Source organism: Piliocolobus tephrosceles, chromosome 1 (genome assembly GCF_002776525.5).
Source record: "Piliocolobus tephrosceles isolate RC106 chromosome 1, ASM277652v3, whole genome shotgun sequence".
NCBI lineage: Eukaryota > Metazoa > Chordata > Mammalia > Primates > Cercopithecidae > Piliocolobus > Piliocolobus tephrosceles.
In genome coordinates, this window is record NC_045434.1 from 171,108,747 (window position 1) to 171,124,475 (window position 15,729).

General features: G+C 40.0%; 1 protein-coding gene and 1 pseudogene across 2 annotated transcripts in view; one reads left to right on the forward strand and one right to left on the reverse strand.

The window, feature by feature from the left end:
- Positions 1-204: 204 nt before the first annotated feature.
- LOC111522814 lies at positions 205-1,109 on the forward strand (annotated as a pseudogene). The gene has a single exon (XR_002725339.1). The product of XR_002725339.1 is annotated as a cofilin-1 pseudogene (transcript).
- Positions 1,110-10,981: 9,872 nt separating this feature from the next.
- The window catches only part of C1H1orf185 (chromosome 1 C1orf185 homolog), a 49,285-nt gene continuing 44,537 nt past the window's right edge, over positions 10,982-15,729 (reverse strand). The window contains exons 4-5 of the mRNA XM_023187219.1: positions 13,070-13,106; positions 10,982-11,364 (exon numbers count right to left, since the gene is read on the reverse strand). Coding sequence (XP_023042987.1) covers positions 11,060-11,364; positions 13,070-13,106 — 342 coding nt within the window. The 3' untranslated portion in view covers positions 10,982-11,059. The remainder of the gene's footprint in view (positions 11,365-13,069; positions 13,107-15,729) is intronic.

The following is a 15,729-nucleotide window of genomic DNA, read 5'->3' on the forward strand; positions in this document are numbered from 1 at the left end:
CCCGCCAAATCGCCCGGCTAGTTTTTTGTATTTTTTAGTAGAGACGGGGTTTCACCGTGTTAGCCAGGATGGTCTCGATCTCCTGACCTTGTGATCCGCCCGTCTCGGCCTCCCAAAGTGCTGGGATTACAGGCTTGAGCCACCGCGCCCGGCTCAAATCTTCTTAAAGATGTTAAGACTTGGTTCAGTTGGGTCCTAGCAGCGGTGTCTTCTGAGGCTCTCCGTGCCCTCTCCTTTTCACTTCTGGAAACATGGCCTCAGTGGTGGCTGGTCTCTGATGATGTCATCAAGGTGTTCAATGACATGAAAGTGCGTAAGTCTTCAACGCCAGAGGAGGTGAAGAAGCACAAGAAGGCGGTGTTCTTCTGCCTGAGTGAGGACAAGAAGAACATCATCTTGGAGAAGGGCAAGGAGATCCTGGTGGGCCATGTGGGCCAGACTGTCGACAACCCCTACACCACCTTTGTCAGGATGCTGCCAGATAAGGACTGCCACTACGCCCTCTATGATGCAACCTACAAGACCAAGGAGAGCAAGGAGGAGGACCTGGTGTTTATCTTCTGGGCCCCTGAGTCTGTGCCCCTTAAGAGCAAAATAATCTATGCTAGCTCCAAGGACGTCATCAAGAAGAAGCTGACAGGGATCAAGCATGAATTACAAGCGAACTGCTACGAGGAGGTCAAGGACCGCTGCCCCCTGGCAGAGAAGCTGGGGGGCAGTGCCGTCATCTCCCTGGAGGGCAAGCCTTTGTGAGCCCCTTCTGGCCCCCTACCTGGAGCATCTGGCAGCCCCACACTTCCCCTCGGGGGTTGCAGGCTGCCCGCTTCCTGCCAGACTGGAGGGGCTAGGGGGATCCCAGCAGAGGGAGGGCAATCCCTTCACCCCAGTTTCCAAACAGATCCCACACCCCCTGGATTTCCCTCCTCCTTCCATCCCTGACGGTTCTGGCCTTCCCAAACTGCTTTTGATCTTCTGATTCCTCTTTGGTTGAAGCAGACCAAGTTTTCCCCAGGAACTCCAGTTGTGGAGTGACCTGTATTTTTTTTTAACAACATCCCCACTCCCTACCTGTTCCTCCCCCTTCCTATGCTGCCAACTTCTAACCGCAATAGTGACTCTGTGCTTGTCTGTTTAGTTCTATGCATAAATAGAATGTTGTGGAGATGACCCCTCCCTGTGCCGGCTGGTTTCTCTCACTTTTCCCCTGGTCATTGCTAGTCATGGAAGCAGGGCCAGTAAGGGACCTTCGATTTAAAAAAAAAAAAAAAAAAGACATTAAGACTTGTTTTGTGGCCAAACATATGATCTTTCTGGAAAATGTTCCATGTGCTGATGAAAAGAATGTGTATTTTGCAGCAGTTGGGTGAAATGGTCTGTAACTGTCAGTTAGATCTATTTGGTCTAGCATGCAGTTTAACTTTGTTGATTTTCTGTCTGGATGGTCTGTTCATGACTGAGAGTGGGGTACTGAAGTCATGTGCTGTTACAGTACTGAAATCTATCTCTTCCTTTAATTCTATTAACGTTTGCTTTATATACTTGGGTGCTCCAGTACTGGATGCATAGATATTTATAATTGTTATATACTCTCACTGAATTGAACCCTTTTTATCATTATATAATATCCTTCTTTGTCTCTTTTTACAGTTTTTTGACTTAAAGTCTATTTTGTCAGATTTTAGTATAGCTACCCCTTTTCTCTTCAGTTTCCATTTTCATAGAAAATTTTTTTCCACCTTTTCACTTTCAGTCTATGGGTGTCCTTAAAGCCAAAGTGATTTTCTTGTATGTAGCATATAGTTGAATCTTGTGTTTCTTTTAAATTCATTCAGCCACTCTGTAGAATTTAATCCATTTATATTCAAGGTAATTATTGATAGAAAAGGACCTGCTACTGCTGTTTTATTAGTTGTTTTCTGGTTACTTTGGTTTACTTTTCTTTCTTTTTTGAGACAGGTTCTTGCTCTATTGCCCAGGCTGGAGTGCAGTGGCATGACCTTGGCTCACTGGAGCCTTGACTTCCTGGGCTCAAGTGATCCTCCTGCCTCAGCCCCTGAATATCTGGGACTCCAGATGTGTGCCACTATGCCTGGCTAATTTTTAAATATTTTGTAGAGATAAGGTTTGCCATGTTGCCCAGGCGGGTCTCAAACTCCTGAGCTTAAGCAATTCACCCACCTTTACCTCCCAAAGTGACGGGATTACAATTGTGAGCTACCGTGCCCAGTATTTCTGATTACTTCATCGATCTTTTGCTCTCTTCTTTTTCTTTTGCTGTTTTCCTTTGTCACTTGATGATTTTCAAGAGTGATATGCTTTGATTCCTTTCTCTTTATCTTTTGTGTATTTGTATAGGTGTTTCTTTGTGAGTACTGTGAGGCTTACATATATCTTATAATTATAACAAGTTATTTTGAGCTAAAAACAACTTAACTTTGATCACATCTTTAAAACTGTACACTTTTACTCCTTCCTCTCAAATTTTGTTTATGATATTTGTGGAGGTTAAAGCAACTTCATCCTGGATGCTAATCTGCCATGCTGTCTTCTGATTAACCCTTGTTAATCAGAGGAATGCCTCTAAGAGCTCTACCTTAACTACTGTAAATCCTGACCTTAAGTCAAAACAACCTTGATCATAAATTTTGCCCTTATGCAGATTCACATAGCATTCTTGCCTTTCCCTGAGGGGTTTACTTCAATTGTCCTACACATTCCTTCCCTGTGGTATATAAGCCCTGGGTCTGGAGAGTAATGGTGTGGAGATCCACCATCTCATCTGTGGCTGCTGGGACATGGCTTCTGCTTGTAAGACTCTATTAAATGTTTCTTTCTGAGAAACTGGATATGCCAGTCTCTTTCTTCAGCCTCTCAGCTTCTTTGGAATTTGGGGTAGGTTTGCATAGGCCTGCCACTGCAGAACAGTGTCACAATTTACATCATTTTTTTTTTGTTGTTGTTGTTGTTTTTGAATTTTTTTTTTTTTTTTTTTTTGTAGATACTGGGTCTCACTGTGTTGCCCAGGCTAGTCTCAAATGCTGGCCTCAAGCAATCCTCCTACCTTGGCCTCCAAAAGTGCTAGGATTACAGATGTGAGCCACCATACCCAGACTACATCTTTTAAAATTGTGTATTTGGTAACAAATTATTTTAGCTATAGTTTTTTAAATACTTCTGTCTTTTAACTTTTATGGTATAGCTAAAAATGATTCACATACCACTGTTATAGTACTAGAGTATTCTGAACTTGACTATATATTTACTATTGAGTTTTTTTCTTTCATATGTTTTCTTTTCTTTCTTTCTTTCTTTTTTTTTTCTTTTCCTTTTTTTTTTTTTTTTGTTTTTTTTTTTTTGATGGAGTTTTGCTCTGTTGCCCAGGCTGGAGTACAGTGGTGTGATCTTGGTTCACTGCAACTTCTGCCTCCCAGGTTCAAATGATTTTCCTGCCTCAGCCTCCCAAGTAGCTGGGATTATAGGCGCACCTCCACACCTAGCTAATTTTTGTATTTTTAGTAGGGACAGCGTTTCACCATGTTGGCCAGGCTGGTCTCAAATTCCTGACTTCAGGTGGTTCACCCACCTTGGCCTCCCAAAGAGCTGGGATTACAGGTATGAGTGCCCAGCCCATATGTTTTCATTTTGTTAACAAGCATCCTTTGTTTTAACTCAAATAACTCCATTTAGCAATTCTTTTAAGGCTGGTCTAGTGGTAATAAATTCCCTCAGCTTTTCTTTGTCTAGGAAAGTTTTATGTTTCCTTTATTTCTGAAGGATAGCTTTGCTGGTTATAGTATTCATGGCCAGAAGTTGTTTCTTTCAGCACCTTGAATGTATCAATTCCCTCGCTCCTGGCTTGCAAGTCTATGCTGAGAAGTCTGTTAGCCTTATGGAGTTTCCCTTGTATAAGTTTATTCTCTTTTGCTAGTTTCAAAATTCTCTGTAATTCTTGACAATTTGACTGTACTATTCCTCAGTGTATTATTCTTTGAGTTTATCTTTCTTGGGGTTCTTTGAGCTTCATGAATCCAGATGTTCATCTCCTTCCCAAGATTTGGGGAGTTTCAGACAGGTCTCTTTCTCCTTCTTGGATTCTCAAAATCTGTGCATTCATACATTTGAGGGTGTCCCTGAGGTTCCCGATGCTTTCTTCATTCCTTTTGTTGTTGTTGTTCCTCTAATTGGTTAATATTGAATGTCCTGTCTTTGAGTTTTCTAACTGCTTATTCTGCATGTTTGAGTCTGCTATTGAAGCTCTCTATTACACTTTTCTTTATTGTATCCTTCAGCTCCTGGAATTGTTTGGTTCCTTTTTCATGGTTACTATTTCTTTATTAAAGTCTCATTGTGTTTATGCAGTGTTTTCCTAATTTTATTTAGTTGTATAACTGAATTTTCTTACATCACATTATGCTCATTTAATTATTTTGAATTCTCTTTCAGGCAATTTGTAGATCTTCATTCATTTCAGTTCAGTTGCTGGAGCTTTATTAGTTTCCTTTGGTGGTGTTATGTGTGCCTGATTCTTCATTATCCATATAGTTTGCTTTGGTGTCTGCATTTGAAGGCAAAAGCACCACTTCTAGTCTTTATAGATTGGTTTCAGTAGGTTAAGACCTTCTCCTATTATGCTCTCAAATTAATAAGATTGCCTCTGGGATCATGGTCAAATGGGGTTGGAGCTGGGTCGCATGGTTGCTTCTGTGTCTGCAGTGAGGTCTGCAGATGGCAGGCCTGTTACCAGGAGCTCTAGTGGATATGGATCCTTTCTGGTCCCTGAGGAGATTAGAATGTGTCTAGGACCTTATTCCACAGGGCTTGTGCTGGGATGAAGATCCACTTCAGGGTCTACAGACGGTGGGCCTGATGCTAGGTGTACAGCTATGTATGGCTTCCTCTGTGTCCCTGGGAAACTTCCTGCTGGGTCACTTACTAGGTCTCTTGGCAGGCAGTACTATCCTGGTCCACGGCTGAGAGAGAACAGAATGAAGTCACAGGGGTATTTCAGTGTCCACAGCCAGACAGAGGTCAGCAAACCTTTTCCACAGACTCAGACAGGCACATCTCTCTCTGGGTTCCTGTGCCATAAGCAGTACCAATCTCTGACCATTATTGGGAGGTGCTGGAGCCAAGTGTCACAACTATTTCAGAGTCTGCTGTGGAACTGAGGTTGGCAAAGTGGCCCTGGGGACTCAGGTGGGTATGTCTCCTTCTGGGACCCTATGCCACTTCTGATTTCTGACCACTGCTGAGAGGGGCTACAGTCAAGTTTCAGAGCCATTTGTGAGTACACGGTGGAGACTGAGGTCAGCAGGTCTGTTACCTTGAAGCATAAATGGGTGTGACTCCTCCCAGGTCCCTGGGTTAATGGGTCTAGTAGCAGGATTAGGGCCAAACATGACTCAGAGCTGAGTCAGTAGGGAAAATGAGTCATTTCCAGATGGGCCAACAAGGGCACTTCCGTGCTCTCAAAAGGCCCTCTTTAGGCCAGGTGCAGTTGCTCATACCTATAATCTCAGCACTTTGGGAGGCTTGCTTGAGCCCAGTTTCAAGACCAGCCTAGAAACAAAGAGAGACCCTGTCTCTACAAAAAAATAAAACAATTAGCTGGGCATGGTGGAACACATCGTAGCCTAGCTACTTAAGAGGCTGAGATAGGAGGATTGCTTGAACCCAGGAGTTTGAGGCTGCAGTGAGCTGTGATCATGCCACTGCACTCCAGCCTGGGTGGCAGGGCGAGACTCTGTCTCAAAGAAAAAAAAGAAAAGACCCTCTTGGTCTTGGGCTGCATCAGCATTTCACAAACTCCTACCTGGATCCCAAAGCTTAACAAAGGCACTTTTGTCTGTGGATGCCTGTTAAATTACTATTGCTGTTGAGAGATAGCTTGTCAACATCACTCCGTTATTGTTTTTATTTGGAGGTTTTAAGTATGGTTAAAGTGTAAATAAGGTTGGGCACAGTGGCTCACACTTGTAATCCCAGCACTTTGGGAGGCCAAGGCTGGTGGATCACCTGAGGTCAGGAGTTCAAGACCAGCCTGGCCAACATGGTGAAACCCTATCTCTACTAAAAATACAACAATTAGCCAGGTGTGGTGGCCTGTGCCTGTAGTCTCAGCTACTTGGGAGTCTGAGGCAGGAGAAACACTTGAACCTGGGATGTGGAGGTTGCAGTGAGCCAAGATCGTGCCACTGTACTGTAGCCTGGGCAACAGAGTAAGACTCCATCTCAAAAAAAAAAAAAAAAAAAAGTGTGTAAGTGAATGCTAAATTGATAATGGGTAGACTGCGGTTTGTACTGTATTAACTTAGTTAAGCTAGAATTATGTTTCTCAGAATCTTTTTCTATGTATAGTTCTTGGCTGAAGACGGCCTAAAGAGGAATTTGTGCAATATTTGGAAAGCAGAATCTAAGCAGAGGCCATTATTCTGTGAAGGTAGTCTGCTTAGATGTGGAAACACACTATAGAGAGGCCAGTGGATTCCAGTTTGTCCTCACTCCTCTGCCCTATGTCCAGTTCTTTTCAGTGTCCAGTTCTCCCTCCCAACTGCTGACCCTGTGGGCAAACAGTGGCCCTGGGTCTGCCACCAGATGCTTGGCAGCACAGAGTCAAAGGCAGTTGCAAGCTGGGTGCAGTGACATGCTCCTGTAGTCCCAGCTATTTGGGAGGCTGAGGCAGGTTGCTTGAGTCCAGGAATTAAATTGTAACCCAAGTAGAATAGTGTGACTCTGTCTCAATAAAATAAAATAAAAATAAAATAGGCTGGACGCAGTGGCTCACACCTGTAATCCCAGCACTTTGGGAGGCTGAGGCAGGTGGATCACGAGGTCAGGAGTTTGAGAACAGCCTGGCCAAGATGGTGAAACCCCGTCTCTACTTAAAATACAAAAAATATTATCCGGGCATGGTAGCTGGTGCCTGTAATCCCAGCTATGTGGGAGGCTGAGGCAAAGAATTGCTTAAACCCAGGAGGTGGAGGTTGCAGTGAGCCAAGACCGTGCCACTGCACTCCAGCCTGGGCGACAGCAAGACTCCATCTCAAAAAACAGAAATAAGATAAATAAATAAAAATAAAATACATTTTTAAATGTTATCCCATATTTCCAGGCTAGGAAACACAGAACTACGTTGTACACCCAAAGGCAGTTGCTGCTGAGGCACAGCTTCCTGTAGACATTCCCACAAGCCTTTCCTCTACAGTCTTACTGTGGCAGTTGGACAAAGTGGTTTCTCTAGTTATTCACTTTTTTAAAAAGTTTTACTTTTTATTTTTATTTATTTATTTATTTTCAAAAGATCTCTTGGTCAGAGTTTCATGTTATCTTGCTGGTGACTTCTCTGATTCTCCAATTTCTCTCCTTAAATTTCACTTCTTTGGCTCCTCTTACAATTGTGTAAGATATAATAATTCCAATAATAAATCTCTTACCCCAATCCTAAAAGTAGTTCTTCCCTCACTGAACCCTGACTGGTAGAAATAGGGAAAGTCCTGATGGAATTTGAACCTGTTACACCTGTTCCTGAGACCCAGTTACAACCTTGTACTTCCTACATTTAATTGTTCAAACATTATTTGGATTCTGTTTACGAAACAAAACTTTTCTCCTCAAGCCAATTTGAGTTGGTTTTCAGGTATATGTAATCAAAAGATCTGTAATTAATACCCCATGTCAGTGTCAATTGTGGGTCTCTTACATGCCTGCATGTCTGTTGGCAGAAACAGACTGCCTATGTTCCAAATTATCTTTTCAAGGATGTTCATATAGTGAACAACCCTGGAAGAGAGAGACAGTGGCTCCCTCTGGTACAAAGGGCAGGTATGCATTACCATCCATTTGAAAATATTTGGTTCCCTAAACTCCTTCCTGTAATGCAGCCCACTGTTGGTGCAGGCATTATCTTGACCCTCTTTCATACCAGCCTGCAGGAACTGCAGGCCCAGGAAATAATGCAAAAGGATGTCAACAATGATGATACTCTGACTACTGTTATTGCTATGAACAATAGGCTGCCCCTTGTTTCTAACCCAAAAGACACGAAACTGTTGCATGATACCTTGTCAGCTTGCATAAAGAGGGAAATCTCAGATCTTTTATAGTTCTTGAAAATGAGATTACTCTAGACTGGCATAATTTCGTAAGTATTGTTCACAGGACTTTTCAAATAGAACAGTGTATATACCCATGATGTGGAGTAAGATTTTAATAAATGAGTAAATGTGTTAAGTTTTTAAGAAATACATTCCATTTATGGCCAGGTGCGGTGACTCACGCCTGTAATCCCAGCACTTTGGGAGGCCGAGGTGGGTGGATCACTTGAGGTCAGCAGTTCAAGACCAGCCTGGCCAACATGGTGAAACCCCGTCTCTATTAAAAATACAAAAATTAGCTGGATGTGTTGGCACATGTCTGTAGTCCCAGCTACTCAGGAGGCGGAGGCAGGAGAATCGCTTGAACCCAGGAGGTGGAGGTTGCAATGAGCCGAGATCGCGCCATTTTGTACTCCAGCCTGGGTGACAGAGTGAGACTCTGTCTCAAAAAAAAAAAGAAAAAAAAAAAGGAAAAGAAAAAAGAAAGAAATTCAATTGATTATATTATTATGGAATAACAATTACTTTATATGCATAAATCTATTTATAATTTGTAATATAAACAATAATTTGGTCAGGTAGGATGCTTTGATTGTAGTAATAGAAACAAAGGTCTTTCTAGTTTATGCCAAAAGGGGGATTTCTTATAAAATTACAAGGATACCTTAACAAAGCAAAGAACAACAGTTGAAGCGAGGCCTTAGGGACTGTGGCCAGTAATACAAATCGAATCTTGCTAGCTTAAGCAAAAAGGAGATTTTATAATTAGGATACAAGAATACCCTACCAAGCCAAGAGTAGGCATTATAGCCATACTTCATGAAGGGCTGGGACAAGGGAAGAGAGCATTGTTAGATAGTCAGAAATCACACTCTTCTAATCTCTCGTCTCCAGTTTTCACTTTGCAAATGTTTCATTGCCCCCTCACTGCATATTTGGTGTTTTTGTTTTTTTTCCCTTCCTAAGCCACACGGTAGGCATGGCAACCCATAGCTCTCCAGTTTGTATTTCCTCTATTCCACAGAAGAGTCAGATGAAAGCCAGAATCTCTTACCTCTAACCCCAAATTCCTAGGGAAGTTTTAGGACATCACCAAAATTAGAAATAACTCCTTTCTCTGGGATTGGAAGTAAAACAGAAGTTTCAGGACACCAAGAGACAGAGGACAGTTAAAATTTTTGTTTTTACTGCCTCTTATAGAGCTTGAACTTACTTAGATTTAGGTGAGGATAGCTGTAGATGTGCTGGAACCCATAGCACTCTGTGTGAAAATGACCAGGTGCTTCAAAAGAAGAGAGCAGTTCTAACTCCTTTTACAATTGCCCTTGGGATAGGAATGACAGGCCTGGGTAATGCTATAAACTTATTTGAGGGAGAGTTCTTTGCATTTATTGTAGGAGGTATGATTTATCTCTCAGGAAGGTGTGAATAGGTCTTAGTATGGGTAATTTAAGCACAAAAGCTAATATGCTTGTTAATGAGTCATTTTTTCCCAAGGGGAAGAAAAATACTAATTACACGGAGAATGTTTAGGAAGAAAAAGAAAAGAAAAGATTACATAGTAAGTATCAGACATCCCTCAGAACTGTAAATAGAAATTTGACCAAGGGTCTTATAGACTGGAGAGAAACTCTAAATCATCTAGCATGAGTCAGGTGCCTGTAAGCATTTTTATCATAGTAGGGTAAGGGTGAGGAACATTCTGAGAAATAGAGATAGGAAAGGAAAAATAAAATTATTTTCTGAATTATTATTTTTTTTTTTTTTTGAGGCAGGGTCTCACTTTGTTGCCCAGGCTGCTGGAGTGCAGTGGCATATTCTCCACTCATTGCAGCCTCAACCTTCAGGGGTCAAATGGTCCTCCCACCTTAGCCTCCCAAGTAGCTGGGACTACAGGCATGTGCAACCACACCAGGCTAATTTTTGCATTTTCTGTAGAGACAGGGTCTCACTATGTTGTCCAGGCTGGTCTCAAAGTCCTGGGCTCAAGCAATCTGCCCACCTCAGCCTCCTAAACTGCTGGGACTACAGGCATGAGCCACTGTGCCTGGTCTATTTTCTGGATTCAGCATTTCAAGCTATCTTGCAGGAGGAAAATTATACTGCTTACTAAAAGCATAACATGGTAATATTTGAATTATAAGTAATTTATGTGTTTTAAATTCAGAAAAACTAATAGAGATATTCCACCCAGCCCTACCCACATCAAAATAAAACTGAAAACATCAAAAGTATAAGGAAGTGCTGTGGATATTTTATTCAAAAATATATACTTTTTCTGGCCAGGTGTGGTGGCTCATGCCTGTAATCCCAGCACTTTGGGAGGCCGAGGCGGGTGAATCACTTGAGGTCAGGAGTTCTAGACTAGCCTGGCCAACATGGTGAAACCTCATCTCTACTAAAAATACAACAATTAGCTGGGTGTGGTGGTAGGTGCCTGTAATCCCAGCTACTCAGGAGGCTGAAGCAGGAGAATTGCTTGAACCCTGGAAGTAGAGGTTGCAGTAAACTGAGATCACGCCACTGCACTCTAGCCTGGGCAATAGAGCGAGACTCCGTCTCAAAGAAAAAAATATATATTATTTTTGTGCTGAAAAATTTTAAATGTTTTTCTCCTGTTGACATACACTCATTTTACTTAATACGTCTTTGGATGAGAGTTAAGCTTAACATTAAGTTAAGCTTAATATTCATGACATGACTCTAGTTCTTCCTAATTTTGTTTCTAGAAATAAGAACCAGTAAGGGAAGTAGAGCCATTCTATTGTAAAGAAGAAAAATAGTAATATTAGTATGGACATGTTAAGAGACTCAGAAGCTGATAATTCAGTTTCAACTTTACCCGATTTCAGTGTATACAAGGTTTCAAAAGAAAAAGTCATTCAGTATTATGTGGAAAGTTTTGTATTTCAACCTCTGTATTTCTTCATGAACATTGTCCCTTAATGTGGTCATCTTTTTGATGATCATAAAGTGTCATTCAGTACATTTTCAGCACCCTCTTCTAATGAAATGGTTGACAGGTATGCAAATACTTTTTCCATTAGAGGTTCCCCGAGAGAAGGCATTGGAGAATTGCTTTTCACTAGAGAATCATCAGAAAACCAGTCATCAGCTGCTTCTACACTTCGGCTGTAATAAGAATCAGATGGCAATGTTGATAAGCTTAATGTAACATTGCTGCGATTTGTTGCAGAGCTGGTCTCTGAGGGATCACAAATGACACTTTTTGTTGCAAGGCGGGATTCATCTTTAGAATGATCTTTAATTGCTGTAAAAACATAGATTTACTATGAATATTATATATTCATGAGCCAACTCTTAATTATAAGGACAATGTCAGAATGGGCAGGATAATGCTATAAAGAAATTCTGAGTTGCTATCATCATCCCCACAGTGTTATATGTAATTAGGAATTAGCAATATTTTCATGATAATCAAGAATAGAAAAGACTATTCTAAATGAAATCAACCTGCTTAAACAGAAAAAGACTAATTAGGCTAGAAATGTTTCAAAATATTCCTTAAAATCAGAAAAGACTGATTGCCTTGTTTTAGAAATAAATTTTAACAATACTGGTATAATTAATAAACTATCATTTCTTGCTTAGTCAATCGGTGTAAATATTGTGTTACAAATTCAACTTTCTGAGAAAGAAATAATTATTTATGATAGTAGAAATAACTACTACAGTAATCTTTAAAACTCAAAACCAAGCAAAAAACATTTGTAAGATACATAGTTTCTACTTGGAGCAAAGGATTTTATAACTAATTTGTTTCATTTTAAAATAAGGACAACTCAACATCAAAAAAGAAAAGTACATGCTTCCTTAGGCATGTATTAGAAAATACTTGGTCTGCATTGGGAAGGGTGTGTGAATTGGCTTTATACCAATAATAGTAACAAACCTTCCTGTAGAGACTTTCAATTTACAAAGCATTTCGATATACTTCTATATCTTATTTATACTCTTAATAATTCTTCAAGGTAGTTACTGTTAGCACCACTTCATGAAAATAATAAACAGACTTAGATAAATGACCCATTACAGATCAGATACAAAATAGATTTTAGCCTAGATTCTCATTCTTTGTCTCATGCTTTTCCCATTATAATATTTACGCTGTACATTTGCCATTAAGATATGCTGTTTTAGAAAATACAATATCTATAAAATATTCTATAATACCTTTAATAATACTTCACATATTAACTTTTCTTTTTAAAAAACTCTGTATAAGGCCATTCTTGCAAACATATCTTTTTTTTTTCTTTGAGACAGAGTCTTGCTCTGTCACCCAGGCTTGAGTGCATTGGCATAGTCTTGACTCATTGCAACCTCCGCCTCCCAGGTTCAAGCGATTCTCCTGACCCAGCCTCCCAAGTAGCTGGGATTACAGGCCTGCACCACCACACCCAGCTAATTTTTGTATTTTTGGTAGAGACAGAGTTTCACCATATTGGCCAGGCTGGTCTTGAACTCCTGGCCTTAAGTGATCTGCCCACCTCGGCCTCCCAAAGTGCCGGGATTACAGGCATGAGCCACCACGCTTGGTCTAAACATATTAACTTTTATATTTTCTACATTTTTAAAGCTCTGCAAAATATCTTGTTATCTTTTATATTCAGCATCTCTAAACTTATGTAGGAGGTAATGTTTTGAGGTACTAAGATGTGATATGCAATATCTTTTTATCCTCAAGCATTACTGTTAGACATTGACTATGGTAACTTTGGGTACAAATAAGAGATAAAAATTAAAACCTCACATTTTAGTTTAAGATATGATTGCAAGTTTCATTTTTTCTAAAAAATTTATGCCCTTTTACATAATAATAAATTAATGTTTCCCTAACATTTTCATACCATTAAGATACTTAGATGACATTTAGGATAACGTCTTGATTCTTCAAGATGTGAATTGCCTAAGTTCATTAAGATTTCTTCTAATAAATTATTGAGAAAAAATACCTTTTATATGTGCTGCTTCCTTTTTTCTTTGCTCCTCCTACATTAAAAAAAGTTATTTGTATTTTAAAATCAGAATATTTTTTATATAACTTCTTTCATATATTTTATATAAGAGTAACACATTTTGACATTATAATTTTTAATGGAAAATGTTTCTTTCCACAGTATGAATTTCTTTCACCAAAATATAAAGAGAGAAAAGAAAAAGTTGAATGAATAATTAGAATCCCTAGACTTGTTTAATGAACTAACAGCAATAATAACAAAAAAGTGAATTCTGGTTGAAGGTCTTTATAGAAATAGGAATATTATTTTTATTTTTATTTTTTTAGAGACAGAGACTTGCTCTGTCACCCAGTCCAGAGTGCAGTGGCATGATCGTAGCTCACTGCAGCCTCGAACTCCTGGGCTCAAGCGATCTTCCTGTCACAGACTCCTGAGTAGCTGGACTACAGGTGTGCGCCACCATGCCTGGCTTGGGAATACTTTTTTATAGCAAATAAAGCATTGTTTAAACAATACATTCCAGATATGTTCTGGGAAGTGTAGTGGTGTAGTAGTTCTCAAACTTTAGGGCATTAGAATTACCTGATGTGCATGCTAAAATTTTAATTCTTGATTGTAATATCAGACCCTTCTGAAACAGATTCTCTAGAAATGGGGTTAGGAGTATGCATTGTAACACATTCTGCAAGTGATTCTAATTCAGATTTTTCTTAGATAACTAGATAAACAATAGGCTAAAGCATAGAGCGTTTGGGATGGAGTGAGTGAAGATGAAGCTGGAGAGATAATAGTGTCATGTCTTATGTTGTGGGAGAAAATGTGTCAGTGCTCTGTGCTGATCTGCATTTGCCTGTCTCCCAAAAAAGCTTATTTGGGATACTTATATTCATTTTATTAGAATAAACCTCTTTTTTTTTTTTTTTTGAGACAGGGTCTCATTCTGTCACCCAGGCTGGGGTGCAGTGGCATGATCACAGCTCACTGCAGCCTCAAGTTCCTGGGCCCAAGTGATCCTCCTGCCTCAGCCTCCTGAGTAGCTGGAACAACATGTGCATGCCCACCATGTCTGGTTAATTTTTAAAATTTTTTGTACAGGTGGGGTCTCACTTTGTTGCCCAGGCTGGTCTCAAACTCCCGGGCTCAAGTGATTCTCCCACCGTAGCCTCCCAAAGTGCTGGGATTACAGGCATGAACCGCTGCACCCAACCAGCACTTTTTACAAAGACAACTTTAATTCTTTGTCACTTTCACCTTTTATTAACAAATGCCAGTATGGGCTTCCTGACCTTACCTTGTCTAGATTTAAGACCAATTCATTCTGTGACTCCTGTATAAATTACTTTAGAATATTCCTTCTCAGACTTTGATGTGCTGACAGATTACCCTGGGAGCTTGTTAAAATGCAGATTCTGACTCGGTAGGTCTGGGTTGGGGTATAAGAGTCTGCACTTCTAATAGGCTCACCTAGGTAATGTTGATATTGCTGATCTGGGAACCAAAGACTAAGGCCCTAGACTGACTAAAATTCTACCCAAAATAAGGGAATGACAAATGGGCATTCTTATATACTGCTACATGTACACAGGTAGAATTTTTTCTAGTGAAACTTAATAAACCCACTTCTAGAAATTTATTATGCCAAGTAAATAATTTAGGTTTTGTATAAACATTCAGCTACCAGAATATTCACACAACACTGTTTTTTAAAACCCGCAATTTCAAATCCCAAGCATATGGCTGGGTGCAGTGGCTCACGCCTATAATCCTAGCACTTTGGGAGGCCAAGATGGGTGGATCCCTTGAGCCCAGGAGTTAGAGACCAGCCTGGGCAACATAATAAAACCTCATCTCTACAAAAATACGAAAATTAGCCGGGCATGATGGTGCGTGCCTGTAGAGCCAGCTACTCTGGGGGTTGAGGCGCAAGGATCTCTTGAGCCCAGAAAGTCATGCCTGCAGTGAGCCATGATCATGCCACTACATTCCAGCCTGGGTGACAAAGCAAGGCCTTGTCTCAAATTAATTAATTAATTAATTAATTTTTAAAAAATTCCAAAAGTAAGGAAATAGTTAAATGTATTATGATACATAGATATTAATACAATGCATATTCTTTCAACTGTTAAAAATGATGCTATATGTCAGCAGTTATGAAAAAATTCAGAAAATGGTGGGAATGTATCAAAAAAGACAGAAGAACAATCTCAAAGTCGTACCTACTAACTAGATTTGGGAAAATATGGGCATCTAAATAATGGTAGTGATGGATTATAATCTACTGAATGAAATAGAAATCCACAAATCCACAGTGGTAATAAAACAACAGAGAAGGGACAGCTGCTTCCTTACATTCACAGAATGCTAAATGACAACTGTGGATGGGAATGGCAGAGTTGGAAAATCACCATTTTGCTACAGTTTAGTTAAGATTTACTCAAGCACAAATAATTTTTAAAGCTAGAGAGTAAAGTTTGACAAAGAGAAGGATATCTGTGTGGTTTCAAAGTGTCTTCACACAGGTCGTTTATTTATCGCAAGGGTAAAAAATAGGAATAATACAGTGTGGCAAAAACAAAAAACAAACATCTTGATTGTGTGATCAATCTATAATCTCTAATTAATAATACTCAGGAGTGAGGCTGGCACGGTGGCTC